Source organism: Emiliania huxleyi, assembly GCF_000372725.1.
Source record: "Emiliania huxleyi CCMP1516 unplaced genomic scaffold EMIHUscaffold_71, whole genome shotgun sequence".
Classification (NCBI taxonomy): domain Eukaryota; phylum Haptophyta; order Isochrysidales; family Noelaerhabdaceae; genus Emiliania; species Emiliania huxleyi.
In genome coordinates this window covers 280,889-308,714 of record NW_005196681.1, presented here as the reverse complement: position 1 = coordinate 308,714, position 27,826 = coordinate 280,889, and the positions used below count along the sequence as shown (strand labels likewise).

Genomic DNA, 27,826 nt, shown 5'->3' with positions numbered 1-27,826 from the left:
TATAATAGAGCTTCTCGCGCGCGCTCCTCAGCTGGCGGTCCGCAGGGCCGCCCGGGCCGGGCGAGAAGCGCAAGTCCGCCAGCCGCACCATGTGATTCACGATGATGAGCGTCTCGGCCTCGAGCAGCGTGTAGGAGCGAAGCTTGCCCTCGCACTCGCGTTGCTCGAGCCTGAGCCACTGCGCCTTGACCACGAGATAGCCCGCGGGGATGGTGTCGGTGTTGACGACCGTGTCCTCGGCCAGCGTGTACGCCTTCCCCTTGAGCACCGCCAGCCAGTAGAGCCCCTCGTGCCTCGAGCGACTGCTCGCGCCGATCTCTGCGCGGCGACAGCGGCCTGGACAAGTCCGGCCAAGTCGGTTACGGGGAGGGCTACTACGAGGTCTTTGCGCGGGGGTGGTCGGGCGCCAGGCGCCCAGTCGATTGCCGCATAGTTCGTCGTAGTAGCCCTATCATAAACCTCTTATTCACACCTTGCACTTTGAAAAAAGAAATATCCGACCTTTGTCGAAGATCCGGAGGGTTTATCAGAGCATCACCCGCCCAGGCTCCCGGTGTGCGGTTGCTGACTGCACTCCAAGTGCGGTTCCGTTGCGTTCGTTTCTTCCTCAAACTTTTTCTTCAGGGTTGTCCGATATTTCGCTTCGTTGCGGCGGGCGCCGTTTTTTTCTTTTCTGGCACAAACGCCAATATATTCTCAAACAAACGTTCAGCTCCTTCCCGTGGCCGCGTCGCCGCCGCTCCCCTCACCCCCCTCCGGCCCCGCCTTCTCCAGCGCGAGGAGGTAGAAGCCGTCGAGCGCCGCAGCGTCCGCCTCTCCGCCCGGCGCCGCGCCAGGCACGCCCAGCTGGTGCGGCGTGAGCAGCTGCATGCCCAGCTCGGAGCCGATCTCCTCGGCCTCCTACAAAAGGCCCTCACGCGACGCGTCACCGACGCGCGCGGCGGCCAAGGCGGCCGCAGGCGGCGGCGGCCTCGAGGGAGGGCATGGTCGAGAGGACAGTCTGCGGGTTGCGGGCCGCCTCGTCTCGCACAAAGGCGGCGCCTACACGAAGCTTCCGAGAAGGCTCCGGGGAGATGGCTCCAGCCCACCGCCTCGTCGCGCACTCCAGCGCCGTTGGCGTGCGCCAGCACGAGCCTCCCCCGCCCGCCCAGCAGCGCCGCCGCCCGCCGCAGCGCTGCCTACAGCCTCGGCTGATCTCGGCTGATACCGGCTGCACTCGCGAAGTCTCCCCTCCGCCAGCAGCGCCGCCCGCTGGTCGCCAAAGAACTGCAGCGCCCCGTTGAAGAGGACCGCGTCGTACTGCGCGGGAGGCGCCGCCGCCGCAGCGGTGAGGAAAGAGCCTTGCTCGAACCGCACACCTGCGGGCCACGGGCGGCGACAGCTGAGCGCGCATCCACCTCGCCGCGCACCACGCAGCCACCGCAGAGCCGCCGGGGTGGGACGCGCGAGCGGCGCGGAGCATGCGGCTCGATAGGTCGAGGCCGGCGTAGCGCGCGGCGTCTGCGCCCGCTTCGCACAAGTATGGCAGGGCAGCGCCGTCGCCGCAGCCGACGTCAAGCACCGCCACGGTGCCGCCCGCACCGCCGCCACCGCCCGCACCGCCCGCCGCACCGCCGCACGCCGCGCTCGCAACGAGGCGCAGCCTCCGCCGGACCTCGGCGGGCGGCGGGCCGCCGAGAGGCATGAAGGCGGCGATGGTGTCCCACGTCAGCTCCACCAGCTTCTCGTGCACGTCCGGGGCGGCGGACGGTCCCTGCGAGTCCTGCATCCGAGCAAACAGCTCGGGCTCCGCCTGCTGCAGCCGAAGGACGCTGTCCTGGAACATGGCCGCCTGGGCCGCGTCGAGGTTGCCGCGCGCCTGACGCAGCACCGCCTCTGCGTCGGCCTCGAGCGCCGCCGCCGCCACCGCTGCCGCGGGCTCCGGCTTCTTGCCAAAACCGCCGCCGCCGCCGCCGCCACTGCCGCCGCTGGGTTTGCGCTTGCTCGCCTTACTGCCGCGGCCCTTGGCCATCACCGGGGTCGCGATGCGGCATGTGGCGGTGGCGATTCGACCACATCGCCTCATTGAAAGCGGTGAGGACGACAGCCAGGCGCAGCCGACGAGCAGCGCGGCTATGGAGGCCATCGGAAAGGGCAAGCAGCAGGAAGGGCAAGCAGTCGGAGGCAGCGCGAAGAAAAGAATTCTCCGGGCCTCGCGATGCGCTCCCCGCTCCCGTTCCCCTGTGTCCCTGATCGTCCTCACAAGATCCTGCTCGTGCAGGTGGGGACCCTGTCCTTCTCCCATCCCTTGTTTGGCGTGTCGTCCCTTTTATTTATTTACAGCCCCACCTGTGAGAACACAAAAAACGAAAACGAGACGTTCGGCGGCGGCTTCTCGCCCACCGCCGTTCTCAAGCTGCGCCGCCTCGCGCGCAAAGTCGCGCGCGGCAGCGTTGACCGCACGGCCTACTCGCCCAAGTACTCGCTCTCTTTTAGAGAGATTTTTATTAACCAACAAGAAATCACGACTCTCACAGTGATTTGGGCTCGGCAGCTTGTTAGCCCTCAGCCGAAGCTGGGGCCGGTCCCGTAGCCGAGAGAGCCCGCGCCGATGAGTTCGACGCGGTCGGGGGGGCCTGCGGAGCCCACCATGCAGAGCGCATCTCTCTCTCTGTTGTGCGAGGCGTGAACCGCGCCATTCGCTCTCACCTGGCAACCCTGTCTGCACGTCTCGCGCGCGCGTGAACAGGGCTCCAGGCCCCAAATTACGTGTGAGTGTTAGAGTTGTTTGGTATTGCTAAAAATCTCTCTCCTGTGAGACAACAAAGAGAGAGAAAGAGAGATTTTTGGCATTACCAAACAACTCTAACACTCACACGTCATTTGGGGCCTGGAGCCCCCGTTTGTTCACCTGTGCCCCTGATGGAACTGATCGTCCTTCCAAAACGCCGTTACGGGTGCAGGTGTGGACCCTGGTCCCTGCCCTCCTCCCCCATCCGCCATCCCTCGTGCTTGTCTGTTCGTAACGCGGTTTGCTGGTCTGGGTTTTCTTTCTTCTTCTTCGCTCTCTCACAGCACGACAAGACTGGGCGCGCAGACTAGCACACTCCACACACACACCGGCACACACGCCTGGGAGAAGAAAAGAATTTTAAACTCCTCGCACTCTAAACCCGCAGGTTTGCGTGTCCGTTTTCATTTTGTCCTACAAGTGTGCCTACTTCCCTAGTTCAGAATCTTGCCACGCCGCCGCAGCGACGCGCGGGAGGCTCCGCGCGCGACGGAGAGAGAGGGAGATTTTGATCTTATTAGCCCTTCCCGCGGCGGAGAGGTTCGAGTCAGGGGAGGAGGAGCTCAGCGCCGGCAGCGGGAAGGGCGTCATGTGCGTGCCGAGGTAGAGGCCGGTGCTGCGGTGCTTCTCGCTCCGGTACTCGCTCGCGTTGATCAGCCTCTCGCGGTGCGCCAGCAGCCTCGCGCCGCACCGGCTGCGTCGCAGCGCCGCCTCGGGGAGGGCCTCGAGCCTCCACAGGTATCTGTTCATGCATGCACGCTTGTCGCGGGCCTGCTCCTCCGCTGGAGCCCACGGCTTGGGCGACCCCCACCAGTGCTCGAGCCGCCACGGCGCGCCGCCCGCCCAAGTGCCGAGCTGCTCCTCGCCGAGGTAGAAGAGGTGCCTGGGAGGAGGCGCCTCAAGCTTAGTGCGCCGGTCCCGAATGGCCGAAGGGAAGGGAACGACGCGCCAGAAGACGCCCTGATCGATGGTTCCTCCCACGTAGTCCCACGCCTGCCGCCTGGACAGCGCCGTCTGGTCGAGCAGCTTGCCGACCGCGCCCAGCCCGACGCCTGCGCCCTCGGCGAGCGCCTCCAGCAGCCGAGGCCGGCGGCAGGCCTCGCGCGGCGTTCCGACGCTGTCGAAGCCGCGCAGCCGGTCGAAGCGTAACCTGTGGAGAGAGAGGGGCAGCTCAGGCCCAGCTTGCCCTCTACGCCACCCCGTCCGCAAGAGGCCGCTGCCGTCGCAGCCGTCGCATCGCGTCGGCGTGCAAGTCTCGGTTGGGCTTGACTAGGAGGAGGCCGGTGTTGAGAGGCGCCTCGTGGTCGAACGTCCCGACGACCGCGAAGCGGCTCTGCAGGAAGCGAGCGGCGGCGGGCCTCCAGTGCTGCAGGATCTTGGCCGCCGCGACCCACGGCCGGCCCGCGTCACCGTACGGATCGACGTCGAGGTCGGTGAAGAGGATGAGCTCGGCGTGCGTGAGCGCAAAGACGTGCAGCTTGAGCAGCGTCTGCCGGAGCACCCACTCGGTGCGTTGGATCTTGTCGCGATTGGCAGCGATGTACTCGGCCACCGCGCCGCTCGTCTCGTCGTTGGGAAGGACGTAGTCGGCGTCGCAGTCCTCGTGCGTCGCAGATATCGCGCCGGACCTCGATCCCGATGCGGTGGTGCGGTTGCCGCTCGCGACGATGATGACCGGCTTGTGCTGTGTCCTCGAGAGCAGCGCTCCCACTCGCACGGCACTTGAGCACCAGAGCAGGAGCGAGCAGTCGAATCTGTGGCTTGGCTGCCACAAGGTGGCGACGGCGAGGGATGGACTGGGCAGCTCGAGGGAGGAGGAGTCGGCCGGGGAGGCGGGCATTTCTGTGTTGGGGGCGCAGATTGCTCCTGTGTGCCAGTCCGCGCCAGTCTGCGTCGTTTCGCGCGAGTTCTTCCGGGGCGGGCAACCTGCAGTTGTAGTCGTCTCGCACTGTGCTGTGAACAGAGCGGCAACCAGCAGCTCTCCGGACGACCGTGGGAGAGCACTGTGCTGCCAGCAACCAACCAACTCGCCGGCGAGCGGAGCGAGCCGAAGAGCTGTGGGCCACGCCTGCCCGCCGGGACCGCGTGCAGGAAGCCGCATCGTCAGCGCCGTCGCAGCATCGAGCGGCGCGTCCTCCCCAACCAGCGGCGTGTATTGCACTATAGGTCGTCGGCTTTGCCGACGGGCGACGTTGTCACGTGGACGGACACAGGCAGGGACGGGCGAACCACGTACCCGAACAAGCATGACCAGCGAGAACGGGGCATTGCACTACATAGTGCGGGACCTTGGGGCAGCAACCAACAACCTGGATGGGGACGGGGTGCTGCGCAACCGACGCCAACCAGCAGCGTTCACAGCACAGTGCGAGACTAGGGTTGCAACCTGGTAAAGAACTCGCTCGCAGTGTGCGGTGAGAGAGGCTTGTATTTTAAGATATTCTTTCCCCCCGCAGCGCCAGGTCTCCCTGCCCTCAGAGTGTGCATTGATGCGCGTCCGACAGCGAAATTCTATTTCTTGCGGCTAGATGCGCAACACATCAAGAGCGGCCGCACACTGCTCGGTACCCCCCCCTGCACACCTAAGCCCATGGCTGACCCCCCCCAGCAGCCTGGGCAGAGCCCCCCCCCCCCAGCAGCAGTAGCAGCAGGGACGGGCTTAGAAGTGCCGTGCAGGGGTACCGTCTACGCGCGTCTACCGAGCACTGTGCCGCTCCAACCAACATGTGAGACAAAGGGTTCACCTTTTGCGGTCTCTACAGATCCCCAAACATGAGATAAAGGTTGGACACCGCTTGGGCCTTGGCACGACTCACCGGAGAGAGAACCTGTCTCGCGCGCACATGAGGCAAGCACATACTCATATACATGTTCACATCTTGTCCTTGTGGAGCCTGTGAGCGCCCGCACCGCACTCTGGGGCCGAGCGCGTCGCTCTCCCGCGGAAATATGCCCCAGCACCGCTCAGACGTCGTCTCCGCCCTTCGGCTCCTCCTCGTCCCAACCGTCCACCTCTCCCCAGCCGCTCTCCTGGCTCCACCTGTCGCCGCCTCCCGCCGAAGACCCGCCCGAGGCACCGCCCGCCGCCTCGGCCTCCCCCGCCGGCTCGGCGGGCGCGAGCGACGCCTCGGGCGGGGCGAGCACCACCCGCTGCTCCGGCGGCGACTCGTCCTCGTCCCCCCACCCGTCCACCTCGCCCCACCCGCCAGAGGCTGCCCGGTCCGCCTCCCAATCCTCCTCCTCCTCCGCCGCCGCTGCCACCGCCCCGCCGTCGCCTCTGTCAGCGGCGGTGGCAGCGACAGCAGCGACAGCAGCAGCAGCACAAACAGCGCCGCCGCCAGCCGCGTCGCCGCGCCGCTCTTCCAGCCGCCGCTCGGCCCCTCGCGCCGGCGCCGGCGCCTCCTCCTCGTCGGGCTGCGGAGCAGGGGCGGGGGCGGGTCAGAAGGAGGGGGTGCCGCCGTCCGCCCGGCGGGCAGCGTGCACCTCGGTGTGCCACGCGATGCTCGCCTGGGCCGCCTGCGTGCTGAGGCCCGCGTGCTGGCTGCCCGTGTGCTGGCTGCCCGCGTGCTGGCTGCCGAGGCTCGCACTCGCCACCCGCGCCGCCGGCCGCGCCTCCTCCCCCCACGCCCCCCCCCACTCGTCCTCCTCGTCGCCCCAGCCTCGCTCGGCGCTCTTGTCGCGCGTCGGGCTCCACCCGCCGCCCTCGCCGCTGGCGCGCGGCGAGTGGGGCGCGGTGTGCCGCGTCCGCACCGCGCCGCTCAGGCCGACCCTCGCTGGCCGGCACGCCGCCGCGCCGCCGCCGCCCTCGACGTCGGGCGGGTTGAGGTCCTCGAGCTCCTACAGAAGCGACCCTCGAGCCGTCGGCCCGCACCGCAAGTGGGCCAGAGGGGGAGGGACGCCCCTCGCGCGCCTCTGCCGGCGCGCCGATCCGCGCCGAAATGGCGGCGAGGCTGTCGGGGAGCGAGCGGACCTTTGCCACGCACGCCTGCAGCGGGCGGCGGAAGCGGAGGCCGAGGGCGACCGCTCCGCCGAGGACAAACAAGTACCTGCTCCGGCCCCGATGGCGTGAGGCGCGTGGGACTGGGTGGGAGAGGCGCCTCGCGCGAAGGAGGGGGCGGGTCGCCTCGCCATGACGAAGCTCGACGAGCCCGTCGGCTGCGGGGGCAGCGATCGCGAGCCCGAGAGCGGCAGCTGCTCCGCTGGCACCTACCGCGGCCGGTGCGCAGGCGTCAATGTGTGAGGGGTCGTGCGACAGCAGAGTCCGCTCTGCCGGTGCCGGGTCCGAGTGGGACTTGTCCGAGTGGGACTTGCCCGAGGGCCTCATCTCCTGGGCGAGCCGCTCTGCCCGACGGCAAATCTCCTACAGACGAGGAGGTGAGGTGTCGCGGACAAAGAGCAGGGCGGCGACCCGCGCGACGGCAGCCCGCCTCAGAAGCGAGGCACGGCGGTGGCGGAGCGGCGGCGGCCGGAACTGCAGCAGCGGCGGCGGCAGCGGCGGTGGTGGTTGCGGCGGCGGCCGGAGTGGCGGCGGCGGCGGCGGAGGTGGAGGAAGAGGTGGAGGAGGAGGAGGTGGAGGAGGCCCCTCCGATGAAGCTGCTCGACGCCGCCGTCGCCGTCTGCTGGGGAGGCGCCACCTCAGGCGCCACCTCAGGCGCCACCTCAGCGGGCGGGTTCACCTCAGCGGGCGGGGTGACGAGGACGGGCTCGAGAGGCCGCTCTTGCTCAGGGGCCGCCACCACGGCCGGGGCCTGCTCATCCGCGGGCGCAGCGGCTGTTGCCGCCAGCCCTCCTTTGCTCGCCGCGGGGTCCGCCTCTGGCACCGGAAGAGCCGCCTCCACGGGCGGCGTCGACGCAGCCGCCAGTAGCTGCTCTGCCGCAGCGCTGGTCGCCCGTTCCGCAAGCACGGGCGTTGCTGCCGCCGCCGCCGCCGTCGCCGTCGTCGCCGCCGCCGCCGCCGCCGCCGCTGGCAGCGTCGTCACCGACGGTGTCGCCTAAGGACAGCCACACTGCTCTGAAGAGGTTCGCTGCCAGCGGTCTCTGTGGCGCTGCGAGTCGCCTCGACAGCCACGCCGACATCTTGCAGCAGCGAGGTTGCGAGCGAGGCGGTGGCGAGCCGCGCCGCGAGGCTGGTGCGGACCTTCTCCGTCTCCTCGCCCGCTGTGGCCACGCTCACCTCGAGGAGCACGCTCGCGGCAGTCACCGCCACCTTGACGTCCTCCGGCCGCACGCCGGCCGCCGACGCAATCTTGCCACCGATGGCCGCCTTCTTGCCGCTGTCGAAGTCGCTCACGGACCCGGAGGCGACGAGGCGGACGACCACCTTGTCTCGCGCGGCCGGCGGCTCCGGAGCCTTAGCCGCAGGCGCCTCTCCTCCGGCGGCAGCCGAGACGGCGCCTCCCAGGGCGGCTCCCGCGACGGCGGCGGCCGGCTCGGAGCCGGTGGCGGCGGGCGGTGCAGCGGCCGGCGCTAGCGCGGCCGCACTGCTGTTGCCTGGCGAAGGCTGCGTCAACGGCGAGGCGGCCGAAGCGGCCGAAGCGGCAGGATTGGCGGCAGGGCTGGCGGCGGCGGCCGCCGCCGCTGATGCGGCAGGTGGCGTCTGCGCCGGCACCGGCACTGGGATGGGCGCTGGCACCGATGCCGACACCGACACGTTACCCGTTGCCTCCTTTGGCTTTGCCGCCTGGGCGAGTATGGCTGCTGCCGCGGCGGCAGCCTCGGGCGGCAAATGCAGGGCGGCAATCACCTTTGCCACCGCCGCGGAGTCCTGGCTGGCCGCGGAGATCGCCGCGGAGGTCGCCGCGGAGGTCGCCGCGGCGGGAGGAGCGGACGAGACGATGGCTGAGGTAGCGATGGGGACGGGCGGCACAGCGACGGCGGCGGACGGCAGCACGGTGGCGGCGGTGGCGGGAGGGGCTACGGCTGTGGCAGGGGTGGCGGTGGCGGTGGTGGAGGAGGTGGCGGTAGTAGCGGCGGGGGCTGGAATCGCGGCGCCCGCGGGGGAGGTTGCGGCGGCGAGAGGGGTGGCGGTCGCCGAGGGAGCAAGTGGTGTGGCGGCTGCGGCGGCGGTCGGTGTGGTTGAGGCGGTGGCGGTGGCGGTCCCGGAGAGAGCGGTGGTCGGGTCCGGGAGAGGAAACTGCGCGGAGCCGGCGGCGTCGCTGAGCGGCAGAGGAGAGAGGGCCTCAGGAGAGAGGGCTGGCTCGGGCTGTGGCGCGGCTCTCTTCTGGGCGAGGCTGCGGAGGAGCGCCTTCTTCTCCTGCTCGGTCGGCTCGCGCCTGCCCACACAAGCCGCACGGTGACAAGAGGCGGCCCTGCCCGCCGCCGCCCTCTGAGGCCCCGGCCGCGCCGCTCTCGCTCGGCGAACTGGCTCAGCGCCGCCGCCTCGTCGCGCGCGCGCTGGACGGAGGCCGCCTGAGGCGGCGGCGGCGCAGCGGAGGTGGCTCGCCCCCCCGAGGCGGGAGGGAGGGAGGGGGCGAGGAGGGGGGGAGGGGAGGTGGGGGGGGGCGGAAGGGGGCGGGCTCGCCTCCCGAGCCTGCCTCCTCTTCCTAGGCGCAGTGTCTAGGAAGTGTCTAGGAAGTGTCTAGGAAGTGGCTCGCCTCCCGAGCCTGCCTCTTCTTCCAGTAGGCGCAGCAGCGAGGGCCGCACGACGGGCCGCACGCACTCCCCTCCCCCTCCGTGGCCTCCGTGCCGTTCGTGGCGAGGGCGGGCGCAGACTCCACGCCGGCAGGTGTGGCGGCGGCGGCAGGCGCGGAGGCGGCGGCGGGTGTGGCGGCGGCGGCAGGTGTGGAGGCGGCGGCAGGCGCGGAGGCAGCGGCGGGCGCGGCGGCGGCGGCAGGTGTGGCGGCGGCGGCAGGCGCGGAGGCAGCGGCGGGCGCGGCGGCGGCGGCAGGTGTGGCGGCGGCGGCAGGCGTGGAGGCAGCGGCGAGTGTAGCGTCGGCAGCAACGGCATCGGATGCGGCAGCCGCGGCGGGCGCTGAAGCCGCGCCTCTGGCAGAGTCGCTGGTGAGGGCTGCTGCGGTGGCTTCTGGGGTCGCTGCTTGGGGTGGAGCAGCGGAGGTCGTGGCGGTGGCTGCGGTGGAGGTGGGTCTGGCTGCGGCGTCCGTGCCACCCGCGAGAGGGGTGGCGGTTGCGGCGGTGGCAAGAGCGGAGGAACCGGCAGGGACCGAGTTGGTACCCAACCCGCCGCCGAGTGCGGCCGCGGCTTGCGCAGGCCGAGGCATGGCTGCGGCAACCGAGGCGACGACGGGAGGAGCTGCCGCGACTGCCGCCGCGGGTGCGGCCACGGCTGCAACGACGGGCGCCGCGGCCAGTGCCCCGTCTGCGATGGGCTGTGCGATGACAACTGGCAGGTCGGCGATCAACGGCATAGGCACTTGTGCAGCGGCGCTGGTGGCGGATGGAGTGGCAGCCACGGCTGCCGCGTTCGCACCGACACTCGCAGAAGCAGCTGCGGCCGTGGAGGCGGGAGCAGCCGCCAGCGCAGGAGTGTCAAGGCTGACAGCAGCGCGCGAGATGTTGAAGAGCGGCTGCCGCTGTGCTGCTACTGGCAGCGCGGTGGCGCCGACGAGGATGAACGTGATGGTGTACGAGGTGCCAGACCGCCCGGTGCGGCGCGCGCCGCCGCGAAAGAGCATGACTTCGGTCGCGCTTGCGTGGCGCGCGTGAAATTTTCTTTCGTCAGGGTGTGCCAGCCGCTTCTCGACGAGGCGTCGGCGGTCAAGCCTGAGGCGGCAACCTCGCTCCTCAAGGCGGCCTCAGCCTGGTGGAGGCCCTTGGTGGAGGGAGAGGCCCAAAGATGAGAGTCGTGGCTTGTGCGCTGGATGAGCTGCTGGCGCGCGCGGGCGCGCGCGGAGCGGGAGAGCAGAGAAAGTACGTTCATAAAATTGAGAGACACACGCAGGCCCGGAGTGTCTCAGTGCGTGCTGACTGTTGTGTGATACACAGTGTGGGGTGGGGTGTGCGTAAGGTAAGGTAAGGTATTCTCCACACACACAAAAAAAAACTGTTCAGTTTTCAAAGGCAAAAACGCCGGCGTACGCCCTCCCCTCACACTGACACTTCTCCCCTATTCCTAACTTTAGGTTGCGCACGTCTCCCAGCGAGCTAGGATCTCCGCTTTTTCTCCCCTAGTCATCCGCCCGCGCCGCGCGCCTCTATGGGCGTCTAGTGCAGCCACTGACAGAACTATTCCCGAGGAGTGGTCGACGTCTCGCCTGAAGTTGGGTGGGCTCGCGCACTGCTTAGCCCTAGGGGAGGGGTGTGTGTGAGGTGGTGGAATGGTAAGGTTTCAGGCCACAGGGGTGGGGGATTTGGGGGATGAGTCAGGAGCCAGCAGCCTTCCTACTGGACCTGAGTTCTCAGCTCTTCCGCCCGACGGGGTGGTCCCTTGGATTCGGGCCCCGCTCCCTTTTCCTGCGCCTGGTCTGTCCCTGTCATGAGTGTGTTGCGAGATGCAGAGCTGGTTAGGCTGGAGCGCGGGCGGTGCGGTGGCAGGCGAGGGCAGCGCGGTAGGCGAGAGGCGGCCGCGGGGCTTCGAGTGGCGCGATAGTTGGGTAGGCTGGGTGGCTGTGGAGGGGCGCCGCGTGGCCTCGGCAAATGAGTAGTGCTTTATGAGCGGCCAGTTTCGTGCGTATTGCAAATCGAGCCTGGGGCGTGGCCTAGTTGGTGCAGCGTTCGGGTCGGGGGCGTTTTGGTCGTTGGTTCGAGCCCAGCTGGTGCAGTTCGTAGTCGCGCAGCGACCGCGGGCGCGCGGGTGCGCGGCAGCCTCGGCAACCGAGGCGACAGTGGCGAGCAGTGGCGAGCAGTGGCGAGCAGGGGTCAGAGCAGTGCGGCGCGCCGGATTTTTTTGATGGGCTCGGTCAGTGGGCGTGTCAGGAGGCGGCCGGCCGGGAGAACTCGGCAGTAAAACTCCCGCGCCGGCCCAGGAGGTAGGAGTGTCATGGAGGCGGCCATTGGCGCGCGCTCCTTGTCTACGTGGGTCCGAGTTTTTTCCTCCACACACACAAAGTGGTGGGGCAAGGGGGGGCGACCCTCGCATCTCCACACCCGGACACGGGCAGGAGCCCCACGGCATTCAAAGTGCAAGCACTGGCCCGGTGCACGTGGGTGAGCAGCCTGCCCCTCCCTCCCGACAAACCAACTCCCGCACACACACAATCGCACTCTGGCCATCGAATGACTCCGAATGACTCACTGTGTGTGCTAAGACAGAATCTCCGCAGACATCCAAAACGGGCCGTGTGCCGCGTTTGTGGTTGTCTTCTCAAGCACTAGCATCCGGGGTGTGCGGGGTGCTGTGTGCATGTTGCATGTTATGTGCGGTGCTGTCTCTCGCTGCTCTCTCTCGCGCGTCGAGTTTTGTACATGGATGGTTGGCACTCATTTCCATCCAACGCCAAGCACTCGACACAATCTCGCACCGCATCGCCGACGCTCACATCTCACAATCGACCTGCGCTCTATTCTCGCGCGGGCGGCAGCCGGGCGGCGGCCTCCTCGCCATCGGCCTTCAGCGCAGCGATGGCCTCTACGGCGCCTCCACACTCATCGAGGTAATACGCCGCCTCCGCGAGCCCAACGCCGCCGCGCCGGCACACCAGTCGCAGCGCCTCGGCCCTCTCCGCCTCTGGCGTTGGGGGCGGGGCTGGCGCGACGTAGAGGCGCTGGCCGGCGTAGACGCTCGGCGAGAGCATCTTGTTCCAGCGCTTCAGCTGCCCGACAGTCATCCGGTGCCGCAGCGCGATGCTGGAGAGCGTGTCCGCCACCGACACAATGTACACGGCGGCGTCGTCGGGCGCGCCCGTCGGGCAGGGCCGCCCCTCGACGATTGGCACGCCCTTGGCAACGGGCACGTCAGTGGAGCCTCGCCGGCGCAGGCCCGCGCTGCCACCGGCCTGGTCGAGAGCGGCCTCAGTCGCCGCGCACTGGAGGTGCAGCGCTGCAGTGCGGCAGCCCTCACTGCGCTCGACTTCAGAGTGGCAGCACGACCAGCGATTGGAGAGGATCAGATGGCCGCCGTGGAACTTCCCCGGGTGGTAGACGCAGGCCTCGTCGGCGCCCGCCTCGTACATTCGGCCGCAGCGACGGCACCGAGAGAGCATTCCACAGCGGTCCGAGTGCGTCCGGCGTCTAAACTTCTTTTTTTGGCAGACAGCAAGTTGGTGTCCAGTGAGAGAGAGAGAGAGAGAGAGAGAGAGCGCCAATGGCAGTTATCCGTTAGTGCGGACGTCGCCGCGGCTCGCCTCTGCCGCGGCGGCTGCTGCGCGCACGCGGCGGCGCCGCTCTCTCGCGAGACGGCTGGTGACGCGGCTCGCGGCCGACGTACGCTGCGCTCGTCGGACCGCCCGCGGCGTGGCGTGCGCGGCGCTGCGCGCCGCTCTGCGAGCGCTTGTGCGCTGCTGTCACACTGCACTGTCTCTCTGGTGCTGCTGGTGGTGGTGATGTTGCTGATGCTGTTGCATATGCTGCTGCTGGCGCGGCGCGGCTCTGCGACTCGGCTCGAGACGCGCGTCGGGAGCAGCTGACACGGCGGCGTCGGGCAGGTTGCGCCTCTCTCTGGTGCTGGTGGTGCTGGTGGTGCTGGTGGTGCTGGTGCTGATGCTGCTGCTGATGCGGCGCGGCTCTCCGACTGGACTCGAGGCGCGTGTCGCGGCAATCCGACGCGGCGGGCGGCGTCGCGGGCGGCAGCGGTGGCGGCGTCGATGGTGGAGGTGGAGGCTGGTGGCTGGTGGACTTTGAGTTTATTTCATGATGGACTACGACATCTGGGGGGTCAACCGGGAGGCAGGGGGTTCGACCTGGCGACGGAGGACCGTGGGCCATCGCGGGGACTGCTGCGTACGGAGGGCGCGGCAGATAGATCCGGATGGTCTCACCCGGTGGGAGGCACCGAGGCGTCTGGGACGCTCCACTCTACCTTAAGCTCCTGAGGGGCGCGTGGTTCTAACCACGTAGTACGACTACAGCCCACCACAGACACCCTCCCTCTCCACACGTGTGCACACACCCTCACCCTCTCCCCTCTCCTCTCTCTCTCTCTCTCCTCTCTCTCCTCTCCTTGTCTGTGCTGTCTGCCTGACTCAGGCACTAATTCTGCCGATGCGTGATTGTGTGTGGGCTGCTCCGAGGGGGCCCTGTGCGATCCGATGGGTAGGGAGTCTGTGCCCGGGCGGTGTCCGGTGCGGAGTCTCTCTCTGATCCCACCTGTGGTGTTGGGTGTGAGGTCGTGGAAGCTTCGATCCCAAGGGGGGGAGCCGAGCCCACTCATAACCAACTCTCAGGGGCAGTAGGTGGGCGAGCCTCGAGCGCGCTCATCTCGATCGTCAAGGCGTCGCTACGCGCGGTCTTCCGCGGGGGGAGCTTCGTCGACGGGTGCGGGAGCGCGGCGCAGCCAGTGCCGTGGCGATGCCTCCGGCTGTTTGTGGCGGGCGGCTTGCTGCTCGCTGCATGGCGAAAAACTCGTCTCGCCACACGCCAAGGGCTTATGCTCTGGCGAGACGTGAGGCGCATGCGCCCAGGATGGGAGGGGGCATGCGTAACGACACTGCTAGAGATGCCTTTCGGGGCCCAGAGATAAAACTTCTGTGATGCCATGCGTGACCTAGTAGTGTCCCCAGCTATGGGCGTGTCCACGTTGGAGCCAGGTGTGGTGTGGGCGCGAGAATAGCTCCGCCGTTCATGGAGGCAACCGATGCGAGTCGACTGGTGTGTGTCGTCGTGGTTTCGTATCAAGAATTCTCTCTCTCTCGGTGTCCAGTCCGAGCCTGGCTGTTCTTCACCTTTCTACCTACCTACCTAGCAAGTGCAAATAGTCCCCACAGACACTGTCGTGGGATCGCTTCTCATCGGGGAGTGAGTTCTTTACCAGGTTGCAACCCTAGTCTCGCACTGTGCTGTGTGTCTTGGGTCCGTGGTTGTGTTTTTGTGTGAACAGAGCCGTGGTTGTGTTTTCGTGTGGGACCCCGTGTTGCATGTCTGACTGTCTGTGTGCGATTTCGGGCCCGGGGTTGTGCGTTTATGTGAAACCACTCGCAACAGCTCTCGCGCGCCGCCGTCAGTGGCGATGCGCAAAACATCAACAACGCTGCTCGCAACATGCGTGTCGCGCACTCATTCATGACCGGTCTCAATGCCCCACCCCCCTGCGCGCGGGCCTTCTAAGCCCGCGGGTAGTCCCCCCCCATCCCCAGGGCCTCCAGGGCTCGCACCTCAACCTCTCACAGGCCAGCGCACAGCGCCATAAGAGGTATTTTCTTCTCAATAACAAGGCTGTGAACAGAGCACCAACCAACAAGAAATCACGACTCTCACAGTGATTTGGGCTCGGCAGCTTGTTAGCCCTCAGCCGAAGCTGGGGCCGGTCCCGTAGCCGAGAGAGCCCGCGCCAACCAACCAGCTCTCCAGGACCCCCCGGTGCAACCAACCAACTCGCCGAAGAGCTGGGGCCTGCATGCGCATGTGTGTGTGTGTGCCACTCATCGCCTTGCTCCTCTCGCCACTTACAACCGCATCCACTGCCAAGAGGACGGCCTGGGTGGTTGAGTCTCCTGCGTTCGCCGCCGCGGTGCGCTCCTCGCTCTCCACGTCGTGGGAGCTCAAAGATTGCAGCGCCAACGGCGCAGGCTGCGCCGTCTCGCTGCCCGACGCCGAGGTGGTCATCGGCAGGGCGGACGCCCTCGACCTGACCAGGCTGCCGCGGCTCAAGCTCGCGCAGTCGTCCACCTATTTCTACGCCGCGCCCAAGGCGGTGCCGTCCCGCGCCGCCATCGCCACGGCCACCGGCTTCTGGCCGCAGCGCGGCGTCGAGCAGATCGCCGAATGGTGCATCGCCGCCATCTTCCAGGACGTGTACCGCCTCGCCGCCGCCTCGGCCGCCTTTGTCGAATGTGCTTTCGCCGCAGAGGCGCCTTCGTCCTGCGCCGCGGCGTCCGAGGCGACCAACCACACCATGGTGTCTGACCTCACCATCGGCATTTACGGATACGGGCGGATAGGGTCTGAGGTCGCCAGACGCGCTGCGGCGCTCGGCGCGACTGTGATCGGCACCAAGCGTTCCGGCCCCTTCGTCCCTCCGCCCCCACCGCTCAAGTGGCTGTCCCCAGACAACGACCGGCTGCTGCGAGAGGCGGACGTGGTCGTGCTGACGGTGCCGGGGACGGGCCACGCCTCCACCGCGGGACTGGTCAACCGGACGAGTCTGCTGCTGATGCGGCCGCACGCACTGCTCGTGCCGGTGAGCGCGGGCCCGATCAACTTCGGCGACCTCGAGGCCGTCCTCCGCGACGAGCGGCCGAAGCAGCGGGCGGTGATCGACACGTGGCCCGGCGGCTGCTGGCACTACCCGAACGCCTCCTGCGGCCCGCCCCTCGGCCCGCCCGACTTCCCCGGCTCGCCCGTCCTCGCGAGACTGCCAAACGTGCTGCCCCTCCCCTCGCTCTCGATGCGCGACGCGGCCTACTGGCGCTCCGCCGCGGACTCGGTCGCGAGGAACTTGGACGCCCTCGCCAACGGCAAGCCGCTCGAAGGAGTCGTGAGGAATGCGAGCGATGTCGTGTCCGTTATTTGAAAAACACCAAGACTGATTACGACAGCTATATACAGTGTAAAAAGTACACATATCTCACAATATATGTGTGCAGCGATACAAATAAAAAAACGCTAGCTCACGATTACGTACACGCTGAGCTACAGTTCATGATCATCACGCACACGACCACCTGGACCCTGCTCATCCACGCCACTCGCTGCTGCTGCTCCGCGCGCCACCTCGAGCCGCTCGAGCTCGGCCTGCGCCTGCGCGTAGTTGTACTTGAGGTCCTCGACCTCATCGAAGAACTCGGGCGTCAGCGCGGCCAGCTCCTCCGCGAGCGCGTTGCGCTCGGCTCGCAGTGCCTGAGGGGAGGGCCGGCACGGCGGGTGAAACCGCCAAACCAGCGAGCAGAGGAAGAGGCCGGGGGGGGGGGGGGGCGTGGGTGCACACCTCGTGCTCGGTGTGGAGCTGCGCGAGCGCAGCCTCCAGCCGGTTGGCGTACTCGCCGCCTCGGCCCTCCTCAAGAGAGGGCTGCGCGGCATGGAGGGCTCGCTGCTGGGCCGCCTCCAGCTCCGCCGCCATCCGGCCGCCGTCGGCAGAGAGCACCTGCGGCGAGGGCAAGCCGCTCAGCGGCCGCTCGTCCCCGCGCGCAGGAGCGCGTCGGCGAGGGGAGTGGCGCGCCTCGGCCCGGCGGGTCGCCTCGTCTGCGGCGGCGAGCGCCTCCTGCAGCTGCGTGCCCAGCTCCACCACCTGGCCTCCCTTGTGGAGCAGCTCCTCGCGCGCCTCCCGCAACGCCTCCTGCAGCCGCTCCACCGCCGCGTCGCCCGCGCCCGTCGCGCCGGCGGCCGCCAGCGCCTCCTCCGCCGCGGCGCGCGCCTGCGCCTCGTCGGAGAGCCTCTGGCCGAGCGCCTCGCTGCGCGCCTCCTCCGCCTTGAGCGCTCTCCGCGCCTCGTCTCGCTCGCGGCAGTACTTGCCCGCGCGCTCAATCTCGCTGCGCGCCGCCGCCGCCTTGGCCGCCGCCGCGTCGAGCTCGATCTGCAGCGCGGCGGCGCGCGCCTTGTGCGCCTTGGCCTCCTTGGTCAGCCGCACGTGCTCGACGTTGCTCACCGTCTTCTTCTGCAGCGCCGCGTTCTCCGCCTGCAGCCGCTGCACCACTCGCCCCATCCGCTCCACGACGGCACTCGCCTCCTCCCGCCCGCCGCCCGCCGCGCCACCTCCTCGGCCGCGGCCTCGCCCGCCGCCGCCGCCACCGGCCCGGCCCGACTGGCTGCTTGCGGCGAGGAGCACGGCCTGGTATGCGGTGAGGTCGCCCACCCTCGCCTGTCGCTCCGAGAGAGGGAAGTCGTCCCGTCGCCGAGGGTCTGTGAGGGCCAGGGGAGGGAGGGCCGCCTCGCGCCTGCAGCTGCGCCTCCCTCAGCCGCAGCGCCTCGGCCTCGAAGGAGAGCTGGAGAGCGCGCTCCTCCGCCGCAACCAGCCGCGCCGACGGGGGAGACTCGTCGTCGCCGCCCTCGTCGCCGTCGCCCTTGCCGTCGCCGCCCGCCGCGGCACCGCCGCTTCCGCCGCCGCCACCGCCGCCCTCCTCGCCGCCGCCGCCGCCGGACGCGGCCGCTGGCACGCCCCCCGTGGCCTGGCCCGCAGCCTTGCCGGAGGGAGCGGCCGTCGCCTCGTGGAGCGCCTGCTGCGCTGCGGCTAGCTCGCGTGAGAGAGCCTCGCGCGAGCGCATCTCCTCGAGCGCCTCCGCCACCGCGCTCGACTTCTCCACCCCGTGGCGCGCCGCCGCCTCCTGTGCGCGGGTCGCCAGCCGGCGCGTCCCCTCCTCGCGTGCGAGAGCCTCCGCCAGCTGCTCCCGCGTGCGCGCAAGCTCCGCCTGCGCCTCCGAGAGCTGCGCCGTCTTGTCCTGCAGCTTGGAGCGAAGCACCTCGAGCCGCCGCTGCAGCCGCTTCTCCGCTTCCCACCTCTCGACGGGGCCAGAGGCGTGCGATGCCGCCCTTGCACCGGCGCTGCCCCCGCCGCCCCCGCCGCCCCCGCCGCCCCCGCCGCCGTTGGCAGCCGTGACCGCGGCCGCTGCCTTGAGCTGGTGCAGCTGCTTCTCGGCCTGCCGGAGCTGCGAGCGGAGCCGGTTCGCCTCGGCGACCGCCAGATCACGGGCCGCCTCCACCTTCCTCACCTTGGCCGCCTCGACGTCCTCTCCCCCGTCCGCCGCGCGCTGCGCGTCGCCCGACGATGCCCTCGCCGCCTGCGCGGCCGCCCGCTGCTCCGCCACGCTCGCCGCCCTCTCCCGCGCCGCCTCCATCTCGACGCGCACCTCCCCGATCGCCTCCTGCGCGTGCTTCCACCGCTCGCGCTCCTGCGCCACCGCCTGCGCCACCGCTGCGTCCACCGCCGCCTGCACCATCGCCGCGCTCGCGCCCACCGCCGGTGACGGCACCTCGACGTCGGCCCCTTCGATCGTGTTGAGCGCGTGCGTGCGCAGGGCGAGCTGCGAGGCGAGCGTCGTGTTCGCCTGCTCGGCCCGCTCCGCGCGGCCCGCCGCCTCCCTCACGAGGGCGCGCATCCGCGCCGCCTCCTCCGCCTGCCGCGCTGCGAGGCCCTCTGCCTCGAGCAGCTGCGGCTCGAGCGCCTCGGCGCGCGCGCGCGCCGCCTCCTCGCGCGCCTTGAGGTTGCGCGTCTCGTTGATGAGCTTCGTGTGCCGCTCCTGCAGCACCGTCAGCCGATCGCCCAGCCGCTCCTCTGCCGCTTGGTCCGCCGCCCGCGCCTCGAGCCGAGTGGAGAGCTCGTCGGCGCGCGCGGCGCGCTCGGCGTTCTCCTTGGCGACGAGCTGCATCTCCTCGCGCAGCTCCGCCATCGCGCCCCGCATCCGGCTCAGCTCCGAGTCCTTGCGCCGCGCCATCGAGCGGAGCTGCGAGAGCTGCGAGCTCATCGCCGAGGTTGGCTCACGCCGCCGCTCCGCCTCGACCGCCGAGCCGAGCCGCTCCATCTCCTTGGCCTGCTCCTCGAGCCGCTGCCGCAGCTCCTCGACCCGCTGCCGCAGCGAGGCGGCCTCGCGGCCCGCCCCCTCGGCGTCGACCGTCAGCTTGGCGATCACCGCGTCCTTCTCCACGAGCAGCTCCTCGAGCTGCTCACACGGCAGCGCCGAGCCCGCCGCCGCCCTCACCTTCGGCGCCTCGTCCGCCTTGGCGAGCTCGGACTGCAGCTCGACGATCCCGGAGTGCTGCAGCTGGTAGAGCCGCTCGTGCAGCCGCTCCACCTCGGCCGCGCCGGCGGCCTTCTCCTTGCGCAGCGCCTCGCGCGACGCCTCGAGCATGCCGCGGTACCGCTCCTCGCTCTCCTCGTGCCGCCGCACCTTTGCGTGCAGCCCGCGGATCGTCTCCTGGGCCACCGAGCTGACGCGCGACTGGCGGCCGCCCGCGCCCGCCGCCGCCGCCAGCGCGAGCTCCGTCGCACTGCCGACGCTCTCCGCCGCCTCGCGTGCCTCCGCGGCGTGGCCCTCCTGGAGCTCGCCGATCAGCGCCACCTTGCGAGCGAGCGCCTCGCTCTCCGCCGCGAGCTCCGCACGCGCCTCAGCGAGCTCCGCCTTGGCCGAGTTGAGCTCGGACTGGGCAAAGGTGAGGTCGCTCTGCTTCGCCGCCAACTGCGCCTGCAGCTCGAGCACGGTCTCGCTCTCGGCGGCTTCCGCACCGCCGCCGGCAGCAGTGGCTGCCTCCGCCTCGCCCTCGACCGGCAGAGGCGTGTGGACCAGCCGGCTCCGGCTGCGGAAGGCGAGCGGCGCCTCCTCCGTCGGAGTGCTCGCAGGCGCTCCCTCCGCCGAGCGCACGGCGGGCGAGGAAGCGGTGGGGGCCGCCGCCGCCGCCTCCGCCGCGCCCGGCGCTGCCGCTGTGGCGGGAGCGCGCGCGACCGCCTGCAGCGCCGCCTGCGAGACCTTGGCGCGCATCTCCGAGAGCTCCGAGAGGAGAGACGCCTCCCGACGCGCCGCCTGGCGTGCGGCCAGGCTCGCCTTGTCCTGCGCGCGCACCAGCTCCTCCTCGAGTCGCTCGCGCGCCGCCGTCGCCTCCGCCACCGCCTCCGCCTCGCGCCTCTCGGACCGCTCGAGCGCGGCGGCGCGCCGCTGCAGGCGCAGCTCGGCCACCTTGTGCGCGGTCTTCTCCTCCGCCAGCTGAGCGAGCGTCACACGCTCCGCCGCCTCCTCTGGCGTGCGGCCCTCCTGCAGCGAGGCGAGCCGCCCCGCCGCCTCCGCGCGCTCGGCCGCGCCCTCGTCCAGGAGGGTGGCGAGCAGCGCGCGCTGGTCCTCGTCGCGCGCCTTGGCGGCGGCCAGCTCGGTGACGAGCGCCTCGCGCTCGCCCGCCGCCTCGCGCGCGGCGCTCATCGCCTCCGCCGCCCGCCGCGCCGCGTCCGTCGCCTTGGCGGTGGCGGCCTCGAGCTGCGACAGCGGCACGTTCGACGCGGCCTGCGCGCGAGCCTCGGAGAGGGCGCGACTGTGCTCTTGCTCTGCGACGGCGAGCCGCGCCGCCGCGTCGTGCCCGGCGGCGGCGGTCGCGTCGATCTCGAGGTGCGCGCGGTGCAGCGCCGCCTGCACGTGGTGGAGCCGGCCCCGCGCCGCCGCCTCTCTCTGCTGCGCCTCGCCCGCCTCCCGCTTGGCCGTGATCACCTCCCACTGCATCGCGCCGAGCTCGACCCCTTCGTCGGACGCAGCCTGCAGCTGCAGCGTCGCCGCGCGCAAGGCGGCGTTCTCCTTCTCGTCCAGCTGCGCGCGCGCCGCAAGCTCGGCCGCCTGGCTCGCAGCGATGCGCTCCGTCTCCCGCGAGCTAGCCAGCTCCGCCCGGACCACAGACAGCTCGAGCTCCAGCGCCGCCACCTCGCGGGCAGAGCCGCCAGCCTCTGTCGAGCCGCCGCCGGCGGCGGACGCCGCCTTTGCGGCATTCAGCGCCGCCTCGGCAGCGACGGCGCGCTCCTGCGCCGAGAGCAGCTCCGCTCGCATCTCCGCCACCGGCGCCTCGACCACCTGAAGCCGCTCGGCGAACGCCGCGCGCTCCGCCTGAGCCCGGGAGAGCACGCCCTCCGCCGCCTCGGCGCGGCTGAGCGCCGCAGCCTCTGAGATCTGGAGCGCCGCGACCTTCGCCTCCAGCGCTGCCACGGCGGCGCCGCCGGCGCGGTCGGCGGTGGCGGGGCGGCGACCCGGAGCCGACTCGTTGGTGCCGAGCGAGCGAGCCGACGCGGACCTCGTCGGCGAGGCGGGCACAGAAGGCCGCCGGCCGCCGGAGCCGCTTGCACGGCCGGCGCCGTCGCCGCCGCCGTCGCCGCCAGCCGCGGCGCCGTCCGCACGAGAGGGCTGGAAGTGGAGCAGGGCGGTGTGGGCCTCGGCGGCGGCCTGGGCGGCGGCGTGCGCGCTGGCCTGCGAGACTGCGAGCTGCTCTCGCAGGGTGGCACCCTCGGCGCGCAGGGCGACCGCCTCGTGCTCCGCCCCCGCGCTGCGCGAGGCTTGGTCGGCGGCGGAGCGGTAGGCGCGCTGCAGCGCCTCACGCTGCGAGCGCTCCGCCTCGAGCTCCTCGCGCGCCGCCGAGCCGAGCAGCCGCCGGTTCGCATCCGCCAGCCGCGCCTCGAGCTCGCGACGCGCCCGCTCGAGCCGCGCCACCGCCGCCGCGCTCTCCGCCTCCGTCTCGCGCGCCGCGGCGTCGCGCGCGGCGCGCCCCTCTCTCAGCCCCGCCAGCTCGGACGCCTGCGCGCGCAGCTGCCGGTCCGCCTGCAGCTCCTTGACGCGGATCGCCGTCAGGCGGCGGCCCATCGAGGCGAGGGCGGCCCGCTGCTCCTCCTCGTCCGACGCCTCGATCGCCGCCGCCATCGCCGACAGCGTCTCGATCTGCGCCGCCCCGTCGGCGACGCGCGCCTCTGCGCCCTCTGCGCGCGCCTCCGCCTTGCCGAGCTTGTCGCCCAGCTCGCCCACCTGCCGCACGTGCGACGCGTACAGCAGCTGGTGCGCCTCGGCCACGCGCTTGTACGAGGCCGCGTAGCCGCTAAGCTCGCGCCCCATCTCCTCCGCCTCGGCCTCGCGCTGCGCAAGCATGGCGCGCGCCTCGAGCAGCTGCGCGCTCACGGCGGCGAGCAGCAGCTCCGCCGGCTCCTCGGACTGCGCGAGCTGCTCGGGCAGCGCCGTCTCCGACGCAGCAGCGGCGGCGGCGGCGGAGGACGCAGGCGCAGAGGCAGCCGAAGGCGCGGGCAGGGGCGGAGGGGCCGGCTGCCCCGCGATGCTCTGCCCCTGCGCCGCGAGCCCGAAGCGCGAGCGCTTGGCCTCCGCCTCCGCGCGGCTGGCCGCCGCCCCGCCCGATGGCGCGGGAGAGAGCACCGTCTTCTTGAGGCGGGTCGGAGAGATGGAGGCGTCTCGCTTGGCGCCCGTCAGCTCGCTCACAGACTGAGGGCGGACGGCCGACACGGGCGGCGGCCGCCGCCGCCCACCCGCCACCGCGGCCGCCTGCGCGGCGGTGGCGGCGTCGGGCGGCGGCGGCGGCGGCGCGGCGTCGATCTCGTTGAGCCGAGTCGCGAGGCGGGAGGAGAGGGCGGCGGCGGTCGCCGCAGCCTTGGCCGACGCCTCGGTCGACGCGGAAGGCGCAACGGCCGCGGCCGCGGCGACGCGCTTCGGCGGCGCCTCTGGCGCCGCCGCCTCCCTCAGAGCCGCGGTGAGGCTGCGCAGCCCGCCGTCCGCTTCGGCGACGAGTTCGCGCAGCGCCGCCGCCTGCGCCGAGCCGCCGGTGTGCGCGGCGGTGAGCGTGGCGACGTCCGCCTCGAGCTGCTGCTTGTCGGTCACCGCAGAGACGCGCGAGCGCTCCGCCGCGCGAGCGCGAGCCTCGGCCGCCTGCAGCTCCGCCGCCGCCGCCGCCAGGTCGGCCTGCAGGGCCGCGGCGTGCTGCCGCAGCGCGGCGGGGTCGGCGATGGCGTCGAGGTCGGCGGCGGCGGCGGCCTCGGCGGCGCGGCTGGCGGGCGGCGGGTGGCGCGGCGGCTTGAGCAGCCGTGCGGGCCCGACCCTCGCGCCCTCGAAGTCCGGGTCCTGGTCCAGGGCGGAGGCCATCTCCTCGAGGGCGGCCAGCTTCTCGACGGGCACCTCGAGCAGGGCTGCCCGCTCGCCGCGGCCGAGCGCCTTGACGCGCAGCTGCTTCTTGAGGCGCAGCCGCTCCTCCTCGAGCTCGGAGAGCTCCTCCTCGAGGCCCATGTTGGCGGCGCGCAGCTTCTCGAGCTCGACCTGGTGCTTGAGCCGCAGCTGCGAGAGGTCGACGCCGGTGCCCGCCCCCTCCTCCACGCCCGCCTTTTGCCTCAGCCACGCAACCTCCTCGGCCAAGTCGGCCAGCTGCCCCTCGCGCGTGTTGCGCTGCGCCATCAGCGCGCGCACCTCCTCGTCGCGCGCCGCCAGCGTCCCCTTGACGCGCTCCGTCTCCTGCGCCGCCTCGCGCAGCCCGTACACGCCAACCTCGTACTCGGCCATCCGCGCGCGCAGCTCGACGATCACATCCTCGCGCTGCGCCAGCTTCTCGCCGAGCGACGCCTCGCGCGCCTTGCAGCGCGCCACCTCCGCCGCCGCCTCGCTCGCCCGCGCCTCGCACCGCTCGAGCGCGACGCGCGCCTTCGCCGCCTCCGCCCGCACCTGCTCCGCCTCCGTCTCGACCGCCGACGAGTGCCTCAGCCGCGCCTCGAGCTCGCGCCGCTCCGCCGCGTCGCCGCGCGCGGCGGTGGCGTCGGCGCGCGCCGAGGAGGCCGCCGCCTGCGCCGCCTCGAGCTGCTCCTGCACCGCGGCGAGGGCGGAGCCCTCGGCCGCCGCCTGCGCCCTCGCCTCGGCCTGCCGCAGCGCCGCGTCCTTCTCCTCGAGGGCGCGGCCACGGGAGCGGACCTCCGCCTTGAGCTGCGCGATGGCGGCGTCGTACTCGGCGGTGAGCGCCTCCTGCTCCTTCTCCTCCTCCTCGAGCTCCGCCTCGAGCTCGGCCACGCGCGACCGCTGCTCGCCCTCCGCCTTCTCCGCGGCAGAGAGCTGGTCCTCGAGCCGGTCGACGAGCCGAGAGCGCTCGGCCAGCTCCTCCTTGGCGGAGGCGGCCTCGTCCTGCGCCTCCTCCACCGCCTCGGCCAGCTCCTCCACCTCCTCCTCCCGCGCGCGAAGCTCCTCGGCGAGCCTCGCCCGCTCGCCCTCGATCGCGTTGATCTCGCGCGTCTTCTGCCGCAGCCCCTTCTTCGCCTCCCGGTTCCGCTCCTGTTCACAGCGCACGTGCGTGAAGAGGCGCACCTGCAGCCGCGGCCCGCTCCTCCTCGCGGCTGCGCTCCTCGCGCGCCACCACCGAGTCGGCCGTCGAGTCGAGCTGCAGCCGGTACTGCCGCACCTGCAGCGGGAGAGAGAGGGCCGCGCGTTCGAGGCGAGCCGACGGTGGCGAGGCGGGAGGGGGCCGCGCGCCTGCTCTTTGTACGCCCGCAGGTCCTCCTCCATCTGCCGCTTCTCGTCGCCCTCCTCGCGCGTGCGGGTGCGCAGCTTGTCGAGGTCGCGGCGCAGGTCCTCCTCCCGCTCCTCCTTGCGCGCGAGGTCCTTGAGCAGGTCCTTGTTCCTCAGCCGCACGTCGTCCAGGTCCTCCTGCAGCGCTGTGTTCTTGAGCCGCAGCTTTTGCACCGCCGCGCCGCCGCCGCCGTAGTCGCCAGAAGCCTCGCCGGCTCCGCGCGCCTCCGCCGCGTCGAGCTGCTCCTGCATCTCGGTCAGCTCCTCCCGCCGCTCTGCCAGCTCGTCCTTGAGCGTCCGCAGCTCCTCCGTCGCGTCCCGCAGCCGCCGCTCAGCGTCGCCAGAGTCGGCCGCGCGCTCGAGGCGCCGGTTGAGCCGCTTGACCTCCGCCGAGTGCACCGCCTCGGAGCCGCGCAGCGCGTACTGCGCCAGACGCAGCGCGTCAGCCACGTGTGGCTGCAGACTTGCGCCCTCCACATCAAGGGCCAGCAGCCGAGAGACTGGCGTCTCGAGCTCCTCTCCCATCGCCGCGGTGTCGCCGTCCTCGAGCGCGCGGCGAATGTCCTTTGCGTACTTGTCCAGGCGCTCCCACCCGGGTGGTGGGTCGGACGAGGAGCCCTCCGCCATGGCGGTCTTCCGCGACGACTGACCGGGACGGGGGAGGCTGCCGACCGTTGGGCGCGCCTCAATTTCGTTTTTCTTGGGCCGGCCGGGGGCAAAACTAATTCGCTCAAAATAATATTGTTCTCTCTCTCTCTCTCTCTCTCCCCCCCCCCCCCCCCGATCCCCTCTCGGCCTTCTTTAAAACGCATCTGGCAGTTTCCAGCGCAGGTCTTTGGATTTCATAAGAAAGAAAGAAAACAGGCCACCTAAAAAGAACTTTAGAAAGAAAGAAAACAGTGAAAGAAAAGAAAGAAAGAAAGAAAACAGACAACCCAAGGGAGGGATGGGAGGACGGCACGCCGCCACCACACAGGGATTTTAAGTGAAAGAAGTTCTGCGGTGTAAGCGCGCCGTAATTCTCTTTCTCACGCCGGCGCTTCCCGATGGCCGCAGAGCCGGAGCCGCCACCGCTCCCGCTCGTGAGCAACATCCTCGTCGTCGGACTCGCCACGCCCCTTGCCGAGGTTGCGGCTGGGCCCGAGGCGGCGCCGCGCTCCCAGCGGTCCTTTGCCACCACCGCCGCCGACAGAGAGCGGCTCCGGCGGGCGCGATTCGCCCCGGAGCTGTCAGCTTCGTACCCTCCGGACCGCCCGTTTGCGCCGGGCGCGGGCGTCGCCTGCTGCTTCTGCGCTCCCTCCGGGCTGCGCATCTCTGTTGGCACTGCGCCGTCCCCAAGCTTTGCCTCCTTCGTGCTAACGGACGAGGCCTACGAGCGGTCCTACGGGCACGTGCTGACGTGCCACGTCCCGCTGGCCCTCGACACACCACTGGCCCAGCCAGAGGCGCCGGACGACGCGGGCGCGTGCGGCGATGCCTCCGCGGCTGGCGAGGCGGGAGCCGGCGCCGCCGCCTCGGAGCAGGGTGCGGCCTCCTCCGAGGCGTTGAGCGCGATGACCGCCGCCGCCGCCGCCATCTCCTCCGCCGCGGAGCCGCCTCCGCTGCTCACCGTCGGAGACCTGTCTCGCGGCGCCGCGGTCTGGGCGCCGGTCGCGCTTTGTATTGTCTCGCGGAGGCACGCTCCTCTTTGCTTCAAGGCGCGCGCCTACTCCGCCCCGCCCCGCCCTTCCTCGCCACGCCCTTCCTCGCCACGCCCCTTCCTCGCCACGCCCCTTCCTCGCCACGCCCCTTCCTCGCCCCGCCCTTCCTCGCCACGCCCTTCCTCGCCACGCCCTTCCTCGCCACGCCCTTCCTCGCCACGCCCCTTCCTCGCCCCGCCTCCCAGCCGCCCAGCCGCCCCTCCCCGTGCGTCCCCTCCAGGCGGTCCTCCTCGCCGTCCACACCCTCGCCCGCGCCTCCCTCAAGCAGCCCCTCTCCCTCTCCCTCGAGACCGCCCTCTCCCACCTCGCGCTCGCCGTCCCGCTCCCGCCGCCCGGCGGACCCGCAGTCCGGTTCGTGCTCCACCCGGAGCTGACAGCGCCGCCGCGCGCCGCCGCCGAGCCCGCCGCCGAGCCAGAGTCCGGCGCCGACGACTCGCCGCTCGCCTTGCACGTCCGCGCGCCCTCCTCCTCCGAGCTGCCGAGCAGCGACTACTCTGCCGCCTCGCTGCTCGACCGCCTCCGGCCACCGCAGCTGCTCCACATCCTGCAGGCTCGCCACAGCCCCGTCACCCCGTCCACGCCCCTGCCCCTCTCCCGCCCCGCCCCTCCTACCTCTGCCCACCTCTGCCCCCCCCCCCCCCCCCCCCCGCCAGACCACGCCCACCACCCAACACCGCCGCCACGACCCCCCCGCGCCCCCGTCCCGCGCTCCAGCTGCTCGCTCTCCCTATCAATAAAGAAAGCCTCGCGCCCCTCGCCAGGTGCTCGCCCTCGAGTGGCAGCTGGTCATCGTCTCGGACGACGACGAGCGGCGGGTCGGCGCGGCGGAGCTCTTCCTCCAGTGGCTCTACCCCCTCGCGTGGACGCAGGCCTACGTGCCGACTGTCCCCGACGGGCCGTGGCTCGACTTGCTCAAGGCACCCGCCCCTCGCCCGCCCGCCCTCCGCCCGCCCTCCGCCCGCGAGCCGCGCCTTCCCTCCTCCGCCGGCAGGCGCCCTTCCCGTACATCATCGGCCTCACCTCCCGCCAGCTCGGCCAGCTCCCCACCCCGCTGCCGGAGCGGCTCTGCGTCCTCCGGCGCGCACAGAGTCGCGAGGCGGGCCCCTCCCCGCCTCCGACCCGCACGGTGACGGCACCGCCGCGTCGCCACGCAGGCTCGGCGGCGACTCTGCCCTCACCGGCGCCCGCGGCGTCTGGTCCGTCTCTGGGCCGGCCTCGCCCCTGCCGCCCCTGCCTCCGCGCGAGAATGGGGCCCTGCTCAGCTCGCTCTCCCGCCTCTGCCGGACGGCCGGCTCGCTCAAGCACGCGCTCGCCTCGGACGCGGGCGCGCACCACCACCGCCCACCCCCGCCTGCCCCGCCTGCCCCGCCCAC

At 71.2% G+C, this 27,826-nt stretch overlaps 6 protein-coding genes across 6 annotated transcripts in view; 2 read left to right on the top strand and 4 right to left on the bottom strand.

Moving 5' to 3' along the window:
• Positions 1-3,196: 3,196 nt before the first annotated feature.
• EMIHUDRAFT_216856 (hypothetical protein) lies at positions 3,197-4,610 on the bottom strand (the record flags this gene model as incomplete). Its single annotated transcript, XM_005761412.1, has 2 exons — positions 3,197-3,920; positions 3,964-4,610. 2 exons carry the CDS (start codon positions 4,608-4,610, stop codon positions 3,197-3,199), a joined length of 1,371 nt encoding a protein of 456 aa, XP_005761469.1.
• Positions 4,611-5,522: 912 nt separating this feature from the next.
• On the bottom strand, positions 5,523-10,401 carry EMIHUDRAFT_452947 (hypothetical protein; the record flags this gene model as incomplete). The annotated part of the gene is made up of 9 exons (XM_005761411.1): positions 5,523-6,184; positions 6,254-6,337; positions 6,621-6,755; positions 6,981-7,130; positions 7,405-7,651; positions 7,750-8,120; positions 8,379-8,534; positions 9,062-9,178; positions 10,141-10,401. 9 exons carry the CDS (start codon positions 10,399-10,401, stop codon positions 5,735-5,737), a joined length of 1,971 nt encoding a protein of 656 aa, XP_005761468.1. The 3' UTR covers positions 5,523-5,734.
• A 1,725-nt stretch (positions 10,402-12,126) lies between these two features.
• On the bottom strand, positions 12,127-12,859 carry EMIHUDRAFT_358636 (hypothetical protein). The gene has a single exon (XM_005761410.1). The coding sequence runs from the start codon at positions 12,835-12,837 to the stop codon at positions 12,226-12,228; it is 612 nt and encodes a 203-aa protein (XP_005761467.1). The 5' UTR covers positions 12,838-12,859; the 3' UTR covers positions 12,127-12,225.
• Positions 12,860-15,164: 2,305 nt separating this feature from the next.
• On the top strand, positions 15,165-16,352 carry EMIHUDRAFT_358635 (hypothetical protein). The gene has a single exon (XM_005761409.1). The coding sequence runs from the start codon at positions 15,222-15,224 to the stop codon at positions 16,329-16,331; it is 1,110 nt and encodes a 369-aa protein (XP_005761466.1). The 5' UTR covers positions 15,165-15,221; the 3' UTR covers positions 16,332-16,352.
• A 71-nt stretch (positions 16,353-16,423) lies between these two features.
• EMIHUDRAFT_452946 (hypothetical protein) lies at positions 16,424-25,380 on the bottom strand (the record flags this gene model as incomplete). The annotated part of the gene is made up of 20 exons (XM_005761408.1): positions 16,424-16,450; positions 16,532-16,657; positions 16,746-16,901; positions 16,977-17,615; positions 17,911-18,252; positions 18,352-18,501; positions 18,724-19,665; positions 19,747-20,094; positions 20,191-20,295; positions 20,422-20,496; positions 20,617-21,383; positions 21,615-21,760; positions 22,007-22,425; positions 22,633-22,698; positions 22,900-23,172; positions 23,308-23,796; positions 24,067-24,309; positions 24,553-24,589; positions 24,731-24,891; positions 25,138-25,380. The coding sequence occupies 20 exons, from the start codon at positions 25,378-25,380 to the stop codon at positions 16,424-16,426; spliced, it is 5,754 nt and encodes a 1,917-aa protein (XP_005761465.1).
• A 419-nt stretch (positions 25,381-25,799) lies between these two features.
• Positions 25,800-27,826, top strand: part of EMIHUDRAFT_452945 (hypothetical protein) — a gene marked incomplete at both ends in the record, with an annotated part of 3,148 nt that continues 1,121 nt past the window's right edge. The window contains 4 exons of the mRNA XM_005761407.1: positions 25,800-26,296; positions 26,940-27,018; positions 27,215-27,328; positions 27,445-27,579. Of these exons, the coding sequence (XP_005761464.1) occupies positions 25,800-26,296; positions 26,940-27,018; positions 27,215-27,328; positions 27,445-27,579 (825 nt within the window). The remainder of the gene's footprint in view (positions 26,297-26,939; positions 27,019-27,214; positions 27,329-27,444; positions 27,580-27,826) is intronic.